This window comes from Neoarius graeffei, chromosome 22, assembly GCF_027579695.1.
Source record: "Neoarius graeffei isolate fNeoGra1 chromosome 22, fNeoGra1.pri, whole genome shotgun sequence".
NCBI lineage: Eukaryota > Metazoa > Chordata > Actinopteri > Siluriformes > Ariidae > Neoarius > Neoarius graeffei.
Window position 1 is genome coordinate 6,464,305 of NC_083590.1, and position 12,073 is coordinate 6,476,377.

At 37.7% G+C, this 12,073-nt stretch overlaps 1 protein-coding gene across 1 annotated transcript in view; it reads right to left on the reverse strand.

Moving 5' to 3' along the window:
* Positions 1 to 556: 556 nt before the first annotated feature.
* The window catches only part of LOC132870267 (zinc finger protein 850-like), an 89,750-nt gene continuing 78,233 nt past the window's right edge, over positions 557 to 12,073 (reverse strand). The window contains exon 9 of the mRNA XM_060903907.1: positions 557 to 1,900. Within this exon, the coding sequence (XP_060759890.1) occupies positions 1,155 to 1,900 (746 nt within the window). The 3' untranslated portion in view covers positions 557 to 1,154. The remainder of the gene's footprint in view (positions 1,901 to 12,073) is intronic.

Here is a 12,073-nt window from a genome sequence, read left to right on the forward strand (position 1 = left end):
TTTTATAAGCAAATTATCTCACTGGGCTGTGACAGCTTGCGACAAATTGCGAATGTCATTCGCAAGAGAGTTTCAAAAGTGTCTTGAAACATTCGCAGGGCTTCTCAATTTCCTTGCATGAGTCGCAAAGTGTCGTTCCTTCGTCATTGAAATTTTGAACATGTTCAAACAATTCGCGCGAAAAAATTTCTCTCAAAATAGCCGCAAATGCATCGCTGGTGTTGCAAAGCCGTTGCGAACCCTTCTCAAGTCAGTTTTCATGAGGCTTCCTCTACTTCCCTGCCTGACAAGGGAAAGCTGGGCTGTGACAGCCTGCGACTAGTTGGAGACACAACAATTGCGGTAAAATATGCAAATATCAATTCAGTGTGATTCCAAGTGAAAATTGTCGCTAATTCACATATTTTATCGCAATTGTTGTCCACTATTAATTATTCAAAATGGGCAGTCAGACCAATAGGTATCTGTTGAATCCTCCTTTAAGAGGGCAATTCAGGATGCATGTCATGTAACTTAAAAATGATAATCATTACATTAATAAATGGCTAATCAGTACTTATTTGTACAAGTATATTTATTAGCTTAATAAACATGAGCAGCATTAACATGGATAAGAAGACTGTTATAAAACTTTTAGACAAACACACAGATTTTAAAGAAAAAAAAAAAAAAAACACACACTTCGGTTCAAGTAACAGTATGTTTCTTTAGAGTACATTTCTTTGGATCCGTGTGTGTAAGTAGCACATTGTTCATATAACATTCACAGCAATCTTTTAAGGAAGAGCCATATAGTGTGATTCAGGATTCATTTGGGAATACAAAACATTAGTCAGAGGAAAAAAAAAAGTCCCTAAAATACTAAACCTGTCTTACTGATGCTTGAAAATTCTGTCTTTGGTCAAAAAGTCTGGTCTGGAATGAGTGTGAAGTTACGCAGGGTTCTCAAGAATTCCCTGCTGTGACAAGGCACCATGGAGTCAGCTTCCCCCTAATCTACGTGACGCTAGGCATTCTTTTCCCAGGCTATAAATGACTTGTTTGTGACAGCTTGCATAAAGCTTGGATAACAAGGACTGGGTGTTGTGACAGAGTAGGACTGTATCTGCTTTGTGTTGGTTCATCGGTGATGGCACGTGGGCCAACAGGGCTGGTTAAGATCCTCCACCTGTGTGGCTGTGCTGATGTCGTTGGAGACTCCTCTGCCAAATAAAACTCTTCCCACACTGTGAGCAGTGATACGGCTTCTCTCCTGTATGGATACACTTGTGCCGATGGAGATGATGCTGACGAGTAAAACTCTTCCCACACTGTGAGCAGTAATACGGCTTCTCTCCCGTGTGGATGCGCTCATGCTGTTGGAAATGACTCTGACAACTAAAACTCTTCCCACAGTGTGAGCAGTAATACGGCTTTTCTCCTGTATGGATGCGCTTGTGCCGATGGAGATGATGCTGACGAGTAAAACTCTTCCCACACTGTGAGCACTGATACGGCTTCTCTCCTGTGTGGATGCGCTCGTGCTCATGGAGATGACTCAGACGAGTAAAACTCTTCCCACAGTGTGAGCAGTAATACGGCTTTTCTCCTGTATGGATGCGCTTGTGCCGATGGAGATGATTCTGACGAGTAAAACTCTTCCCACACTGTGAGCACTGATACGGCTTCTCTCCTGTGTGGATGCGCTCGTGCTCATGGAGATGACTCAGACGAGTAAAACTCTTCCCACACTGTCCACAGTAGTACGGTCTCTCTCCTGCGTGGATGTGCTTGTGCCGCTGGAGACACCTCTGCCAAGTAAAACTCATCCCACACTGTAAGCAGACATACGGCTTCTCTCCTGTATGGATACGCTGGTGATTTCTGAGATTACCACTTTGAGTAAAACTCTTCCCACAATCTGAGCAGTGATACATCTGGAAAACACAATAACATAATTTAAGATCTCATCTCATTATCTCTAGCCACTTTATCCTGTCCTACAGGGTCACAGGCAAGCTAGAGCCTATCCCAGCTGACTACAGGCGAAAGGCGGGGTACACACTGGACAAGTCGCCAGGTCATCACAGGGCTGACACGTAGACACAGACAACCATTCACACTCACATTCACACCTACGATCAATTTAGAGTCACCAGTTAACCTAACCTGCATGTCTTTGGACTGTGGGGGAAACCAGAGCACCCGGAGGAAACCCACGTGGACACGGGGAGAACATGCAAACTCCGCACAGAAAGGCCCTCGCCGGCTACGGGGCTCGAACCCGGACCTTCTTGCTGTGAGGCGACAGCGCTAACCACTACACCACCGTGCTGCCCGTAATTTAAGATTCTTAAATAATTCTAGACTTCGCCCCCATGTGGTTATGAAATTGTTAACGCAAACACATCCCTACAATACTGTAATATGGCTTAACCACCAAATCATCCACCTTTAATGGCTGCAGCACCCCGAATTTTAGAGATGCAAATGTAGATGGATCTGGTAAATTATTAATAAGTTTCTTATGTAGAATAGACAAAGAACAAAGTATTTTGACTAATTTTTGAATACATTGCACTTTTAAAAAGTTCATTTTCATCCTCTCTCCCTTTCACATGGTAGGAGGTATCAGTTTTCTTTTTACGGAGTGATTTTGACCCCTTCAGGTTGCTATTTAAGTTATCAGATTATCATATGCAGGTATCACTGTACTGGAAAATGCTCTATAAGCAGAACTTCACTCCACATAACGCTACAGTTTGGAACAATAGTGATGTTTTACATGAGAGGAAACCTTTATTCTACAAAGATTGGTTGGAGAAAGGAGTTTTGTTTAGTTTAATGAATTCGTCACAAAATCATACAACACGATACTAACGAACTAAGATAATAGTTTAACACTTGCACATAATAAAGAGAAGAGTGTGACAGGGGAAAAGAGCAGAACTCTTGTCCCAATGGGGACCTAACCCCTACTTAATAAAAGATAAGAGACAATCTAAAACTACACAAAACTTTAGGAATGCATTACATAAATAAAAGCAATAACGACAATGAATACAAAAAATAATAATTTGTGGAGGCAGATTATCACGCTGAGAAAGTGTAAGTAGGTACCGACATGCAATGGGTTATACGTTCACAGAATTTTACTTAAAATTAAAGGATTGTATGATTATATACATCTGACTAAATTCTAGATTCTAACCTGGAGAACTGTACGTTTCTCGCTTCGATACGTAAGTAGCAGATTCTACCGTAACTGGATCCATTAACCACTTGCCCACAAAATAAGAAATTTTTCTTGTCCTTTTTTCAGTGAGGTAATATTTTCAACCTTGAAAATATGGTATTTGGTCTTCTAAAACAGCACGTCATTTAAAAATACACCGAGTATATCAATAAAAGATTTTTAAAGAATAAAGTTCTATTTCTTTGACATATCTGACAGACATAACTCCCATTTTAAAAATCCCTTTCATTATCCCTGCTGATATCGTCAGTGAATTTCTGTCAGATGGCCTGACGATAGACTCGGCCATTATGGATCTTTGGTAGTTATCGTGTGGAAGCAGGCTTTATAAATTTTTGGGTGTCAACAGATAGAGTTGAAATAGATTAACAGCAAAAAAACTATTTCGTTCACGAGAGAAGCCCACAGTTATTTTTAAAAAATGCTATCGTCAGTCTGTCAGCCTAATGCACCTGACGATAGCAAAATTCAAGCCCTCACCACGCACATGTTGACTGACGCAAAGAGGAAATTCTACTGCGCATGATTTTTGTGACAGCAGACATTTACTTCCGGGCAAGACTTGGAGTTCTGACAGCTAGATTTCATCAAATAAATCAAGGTAAGATTTTCAGTCAGCTATCCTGACAATAGAAATTTTTGACGATAGAATCATTGAGAATATATTTGTGCATTCATATTAAAATTTTTCTGGAGGAAAACTATCGTGAGTTGAGATAAATCTGAGCCACTTGCGACCCTTTCAGCCGACAGGCCATTTCAATGTGTTATTTCCCCGCGAAAGTGACACAGTCGTGTCTATCGTCACTGTTCTGACAGACTATGAGATTGCTATCTTTAGTATATGACCGACAGGTGTGTGCTATCGTCACAAAAACGACAGACCTTGTAAAGTGTGATAGCACACACCTGTCGGTCGCAAGTAGGGTTGCCAACCGTCCCGATTTGCCCGGGACGTCCCGAATTTTAGGTGAATTTAATTTGTCCCGCGAGGAACAGCTCCCGTCCCGTATTCCAATTGCAGTCGCAGTTTTTGATGAAATATGGATGAAATATTTTGTCCAATAGCAGCAGACTGGTGATTGATGACACATTGAACCCTTCAACTAAACCGTCTGTTTGTGGGTGATACACGCTGGTGCGGATCGGCTTAATCCCTAATAACCTATACAGTTCGTTCAGTGTCCGTGACATAAACGAGGTGCCTTGATCAGTCAGAATCTCTTTTGATAATCAGTAGAGTTACCCACATTAAATATCCAAAATGAGAAAAGAATTTCAAAGGAAGAAGGAATGGTTGGAAATTTAATTTAGCCACATTTTGTATGAATGAATTCTGTTATGTATAATAATATAGCCTTGTATAAGGCCTGTATTTTTATGCTACAAACAATTTTTGTTTTGCCTTTCTCCTGTATAAACAGTAATTATTGAGTTTTAAAATTTCTCCTTGTATAAACCATTTAATTTTCCTGGGAAATGAGAGGTGTCAATAATTAGCAAACAATAAAGGTTACGGTCAGTGAATTATGGAATCAACGGTCCCCTCACAGTCTAAATAGATCATAATGGAAAGGTTTATGAAAGGAAAAAATTTAAAACTCAATAATTACTGTTTAATTATTGAGTGATGTATAATATTCCAATGTTACCCTCAAATAATGAAAACATTTCAGGTAATCCTGAAGATGCAACAGCAACATTTCAAGGTGGTAGGGTGTCAAGTGACAGTGACAATTATTGTGAAACTACTTATAAGGTAAGATTCTCTCAAAAATTCTTAATCGCATCCAAATATTGATAAACTTAGATAACCAAGAACTGCTAAAATGGATATTTTATTTGCATCTTAGTAGGCATATTGTGTAAATAATTCTAATTTCCGATGATATTCCAGCAACCCCTACAGCTACACTCATATTATGCAGTGTACTTTTCAAAGAGATACTACATTGGACAGGCGATAGAGGATCGTGGCCAAGGCATCCACTTTAAATTCCTCCAGGCAATAGGTGCTTCAGCTTTCCGTTGGCCTTCGAAACTAGATGAAGAGACTATATTCCCCTTAAGCAGAATATTTTGGGGCCCTATCCCTCTGATTGGGCACAATCCATTCACAGTAGCTGATGATGTAATGAAAAAAAAATTCACACCAAGTACAGTTCAATGAAAAAAGATCTACATTGATTTTCTTCATACATGTACATATAAATAGGTATAGGCCTAAAAATCCTACACTGCCAGTAATTTTAATCATAACTTCACCAGTAAAAAAAAAACTTGAAATGTTTTATACTTTCCTGTGTTACTGTATAGTTTTGTTATTCCTAAAAATTCATGTTTCAAACTTTTAGATTACCCGTCAATTGTTAAGGAACTGCTGGAATTAGTGATATTGATGTATGTAATTACATGTATACAATGTACTGTTAATAATACATTCTCAATAAGTATTAATTGCATAAGCGTCATTGATTATAAAGATTTTTGAATTACATGTTCTGATTGAAAAGAATACATGTATAATGTAGTTATTTCATGTAATTTCCACAATACTGGTATTTTACAATTATTGTTATTTCAATTTTGAAAATAAATTTTATTTTTTATTTCAATATTTTATATTATTTGGTTCTAGTGATGAGGTATTTAATATTATTACTAAATTTGTCAGATTAATAATGTAAAACAGTTTTGTTGCTATTGTCATCTAGAGTGTCTGTCAGAATATGATGGTAGACAGTTTGTCTGTCAGATTTTGATGATAGAAACCGATGTGTTTCTATTGTCATTTCTGACAGACATGCTAAATGACAATAGAAATGGTGGTTTTCAAAGAGATAAACTTTTTTTTTTTTTTAAATTGTGGAACATATATTTGCTTCATATGATTATATCATACTCTGGCAGACATTCTATATGATTTTCATGACTTTCCTCCATGAAAAAGATTCAAAATTGTGGGAGAGTGTCTGTCAGATAAAGACTGATTTTGTCTGTCAGAATGATGGTAGGAACACGGGTTAATTAAAACGGCTTTTATTAATTAGTTACCAGGACTACTGTCCTAAAATTTACTATGAATGTCCAAGACCCCAAATGCTACTAGAAAAACTTAATAGAATGATCAAATTAATCAATTCAGCAATTTAAGGAGATGGGAGTTAACTGGCCTCTGTTATGGTAGAATCTGCCAAGTATTAATTAAATTAGATTAGAGTGTGGGCTGTAATGGATGAAGATGGTAATATTTTAAGCTACACTGATTTTAAAATAAAATTTAATCTGGTGTGCTCACATAAGCAATATTCTTTGGTTGTCAAAGCTATTCAGTGGCTTTGAGGAACATGAAGAAAGGAATATTACATTTTTTTTTCGCGGTCCAGTTTCCATCAAATCGTGTGCTCTGACTGGCTCGCAAGCAGTCCAGAATCCTACAATCCGGACCCTGGTTACGGACCTTTGGCGGCTCGCTCGTTCACAACAACAAACATAGTAGCAATTTTTTGACAACAGTTATTTTTACATTTCTCAGTATAATAGTATTAATTTTACAGTGTGGATAGCGATAACGACAGTGTTCACAGCAAACGAGAGTTTTAGTACCCTGATGAAGACGAAATAAATATATATTATTTACTATGAAGAAAGCACCTGGTTTTGTGTTGCCTAGATCAAGTTTTTTATTTTTGGAAAATTCCGAGCTGATGTAGCTTGTCAAACAGGTTTTTGACAAGCTTGTTCTCAATATGGTTTCCCTTTCGGGCGCTCTCATTTTCTGTTAGAATTTGGTAAAGAAAAAAATAAATATATTATTTACCAGCCTAAGGCCGATCCGTATCGTGAAATACCGTGAGCTCGGCCCAGAGGCCTCGGTCAGTATTTTCAAGACCTCGGTCACGGTATTTCACAATAGGGAAAATAATATATATGTATTCTTCTATTTTGCTTATTGACCCATACAATTTTATAGACAGTAAATGTAATAACATTTTGAGATCATTAATTACTAAAGAATGTTTTCCTCTTCCTGTTAAAAGTTTTATTTCAAGATTTTTCAAAAGCAGACAATATCAAAGTTAGAACCAGACACTTGTCTTTTCCATTGTTACCCAAAATGAAAGAGGTTCACATCTCAAAACAATTCACGATGTTTATCCTTGCAGTGAATTTTTACAAGTGAGGTTTCATTTGGATAGTTATGCTTGCATGTTTTGTAAGAAAAATACTGAATCCCAGGAACATATTTTTTTAATAGCTGTGAAATTATTAAACTTTTTTGGGAAAGAATGCATGAGTGGTTAGTTACAAAGAATGCGATACCTGGTTTTGCATATATTGTTAAGGTTGGTATTTTTATGCAAAACAAAGATTTACAAAGAAAAACATTTATGAAGTGCAATAACTTTACCTCGATTTTTACTTATTTAGTCTACTTTTTATGACGATCAAATATTCTTGTTTTTGTGTTCTTGTTTTTATGTATGCTCTTCTTGTGTTTTTCATACACTTTCGGTTGTGGCACATCAATTTCGTTGTAGGGGTGACTGTGTGATGACAATAAAGGCTATCTTATCTGATCGAATCAATGCACCAATGTGACTTCAGCCTGGGAAAACCAACCACACTCTGCTCCTCTCCCCTTTTATTTTCTCTCTGTCACTGCACTCAGACAGCACATTAATTCACCACAGGTGCTTCCATTTTGCCACTCACCTTCCCCGACGTCACTCTCCATTCACAAACCAGCCGTTGACCATGGCCTCACTGTCACAAACTGTAACTATGCCGCCATGACAGGGGGCACGCCTGCAGTGCTTCATTCAGACTAGTTAATTGTTATTGATCGGTATGGAAAGGATTTGCTGCGTTTTTAGATATGCAAATCATCTGAATGAAACAAAAGACATCGGAGTTTTTTTTTTTTATTTACCAAAAGTAATTCATCCTCTGGGGGGAAAAAAAGCAGAGAAATTTCTAAATATAGAAGAGAAAAATGAGGAAAAAAAAAAAACATTCAGCAGTACTCGGTATCCAATGGAGAGGTAGCAAACCCTATGGTATGCTCACTTCATTTGCACTAAGGTAAGAACTGCAGCGAGGAGCTCATTTTTATCCAGTGAAGTGAACATGAGCAACACAGCGGCTCGGCATCGCCTAACCTTCACCAAGACTTAAAAAGTGCATTTATATTTGGGGATCTTTCGGAGCATGTTATGCATGTGCTTGGGACCGAGTCATTATGGGAAACACCTGATGCTGATTTGAACGCAATCAGCACGCATGTATAAGGATACAGAGGCTTTACGAAGTATCATCATCATCACTGTTACATATGTTTCTAGCTGTGCTTATGACTCTGCGTTCAATTTAGTTTGTATTTTGTTTTTGTAAATATCAAACCTGCTAATAAACACTCTTCCTGCACTTACATCTGTCTACCGCCGCATATCTGACAAAATACTTCAGTGTCTTTACATGTGTGGGCTGATTGCACTCAATTCAGCATCAGGCGTTTCCCATAATGACTGGGTCCCAAGCACACGCACAATGTGCTCCGAAGGATCCCTGAATGTAAATGCACTTTTTAAGTCTCTATGAAGGTTAGACTGTGCCAAGCTGCTGTGCTGCTCACGTTCACTTCACTGAATAAGAACCTTACTGCAGTTATGAAATTAATTTTTTTTATTCTTACCTTCATGGTAATGAAGTGAGCATACCATCAGGTTTTTGACCTCTCCATTCAACACAGAGTCCAACTGAATGTTTTTCCCCCATTTCCCTGTCTATGTTTAGAAATGTCTCCATTTTTTCTCCTGATGATCAATTACTTTTGGTAAATTAAAAAAACCTGATGTCTTCGTTTCATTCAAAACAATTTGCACATCCAAAAAACACAGCAAAACCTTCCCATACTGATCAATAACAACTAACTCGTCTAAATGAAGTACTTCAAGCATGCCCCCTGTCAGTGGCAGTGTAGTTACTGTTGCTATGGAGTCACATGATGGTGCAAAGCCTCCACTGTAGTTTGAGTGAGGGTTAGGGCTGTGAGTGAATGTGGGGGCCAAAGAGAGAGGACTTCTTTTAGTCTACTGGAACACACTTTTTCTTTCATTTTTGTCTGTGGAAGTAAAATGGACTGGAATAAATACCACCCATTAAAAGCAGATTTTCTGGCTCACCTTTGTGAAGAAAAAAGACCAGAAAACACAGATATTACCCAAAAGGGGCAGAAAGTTTACAGCACTCTGGCCCTGGAGCTCTGAGAGAACAGACAACACATGTCTGCTCAACACAGTAAAAATGGTGCTGTATCACACCACACTATTATTATTATTATTATTATTATTATTAATAAACCCAAGTCTACAACACTAGACTCATATTACAATCCTTTTTATAGATAAACTTTTGAATGATGGTGCATATTTGTGTGAATTGCTACAAAACCATAAACAGTAGTTTTGAACATGTGCACAAATCTTCTGTTTCTGCCCAAAAACAAATTCTTCTGAATAAGAGCCCATTTTCTCCCTCATCCATCTCCCAAGTGGAGCAAGTGTTCCACATTTCCATCTAATGAACTTCAGCGAGTGAGCTAACAGATAGCAGGCTGGTCTTCTGGTTTGTTCATCTGCTGATTGGTTCAGAATTTACATCAGAAACCTGCAGCCAAATCAGCTCCTTTATGAACACTGTGCAGGACTTTAGCTGTTTAAAGAGTTTAAAAGTAAAAGAGGACTCAGCCCCATGACTAAACTTATCCTTTGAGCCAGTAGCAGCAGGAGTCTGTGGAGATTTTCCTCCAGAGCGCCGTCTGGACCCTCATTTCATTAGAAGAGGTGGAAAGAATCAGGACACAGCAAGAAAAATCCACAGATTCATGACTCCAGAATCTCCACTAGCTGTTAAACGAGCAGCTCAGGTGGGAAGTTTCACAAACCTTTAGCGTGCTGCTGTTACTGCTGCTATTGTTTCTCTTCTTGTTCTTCGAGGTTTATTGGCGGTTTGCAAACAGAGAGGTGGTGCATTACCGCCACCTACTGGTCTGGAGGGCGCATCAAAATGTCCAGTATTTACAATATAGATATAAAAGAAAGTGAATAGAAAAAATATTAAGTGAATATATAAAAGTAAAAATTAACTCATATCCTCATTCATCTAAGTAGTCATTTTAAGATACTGAAATAGGAGAAAACTCATTTCTTGAATTATTTTGGAGAATTTCTACTTGATCAAAGTGTACTTTGATCTACCTGAGGGATTGAATCAGTTGGCTTACATTATAATATAATATCCACATTCACTGGATATGACCAATCGCACGCTCTGATTGGCTACTCTACTACTAGGCTACCAGCTCATATACCGTGAGTAGAGAAAAACAAAATGGCGGCACGTGTTGCTGAATCAACCAAGGACGGAATAAAAACTCTACTCAAAAACAAAACCCCCAAAAATACAAAAAAAAAAGCAATAAAATATGGAATAAAGGTATTTGATGGAATGTCTTTTTTATATATTTCAAGAATTATCATCGCATTTTTCACAAATTGCTCCTGTTGTTTCGCTGGTTTGTTTACATTCTAAGTGGAAATGATTTTGATGGATGTTTTGTATGAAGTTATTTATTAAATTTGTTAAAAATAAAAATGCTGTTTCTCAAAATCCAGTGAACGTGAATAGAATAAAACAGTTATTTCACTCAATCTTGTCGTACATGGCTTATAGACAACTCCGTGCTGTGTGCCTCATCAGCTATCAGCTCATGTACAACTCAATTTTGTGATATAACTGTTAAATATAATCTTTAGAGGATATTACATGGTTGCACGAAGATATGAAGTTTATCTTCAAGTGGTGCACTCTTCATATGTAGTGGAAGTTCATTATGTCTGACTGTTTAAGTATTTTTAAGTTCGTTTCTTAGACAAGGATTTTTAAGATCATTAACTTGTTGACAGTTTCAGCGTGAATCTTCCGCCTTAAGGCGGAAGATTCACGCTGAAACTGTCAACAAGGTAATGATCTTAAAAATCCTTGTCTAAGAAACGAACTTAAAAATACTGGTGCACTCTTTTGTTTCGCTCACTCATGAAAATATTTTCAACACGAGAATATAAGCTTCATATCTTCATGCCACCATGTAATGTTCTTTATATTATATGGACACATCCACAAAAAATGCAAGTTAATTAAAAGAATTTTAATTTTGACAATGCACATCAAGTCAGCAGGAAAACACTGGAAGTGACGTTATAGGAGTGAAATATCAGGAATTATTATACATAAAGGACACTTTTTAAACAGAATAAAAACACGTGTTCTATTCCCTTCTCACAGGTTTAATTCATTTGGTTCGATAGCATGCAATATTGTTAGCATATCACTTATCCTACATGTATTATGCTACTCTACCCAATGGAGAAAGAGGGGTGAATATGGTTTACAATATTGCATGGTTGTCAAGACAACAAGAAGTCACACATCAGACCTAATGTGGATATTCAATGAGAAAATATTCTGTTGTACATGCGCAGAAGCATTCTTTGTTCGCCAGCATTACCCGCAGTAAACTGTTGCAGTGAACTGAAAATGCCAACAGATACGTATGCCATAAGCTGTGTAAAAGACACATAGCTGATGCTCAACCACGCCCCTGCTGCCACAACTACTTACAAATGCTTCATAATATGGTGGCGCTGCAGGAGGAAGAAAAGCCTGCACACATGCATTTGCAAGTGATGCAGGAACAGATAGGCACAACTCCAAGGCAGATTTAATCAACTTCACACTTTTGAGTTCTTACTCTTCTCTCTATTGTTACCAAGCTTT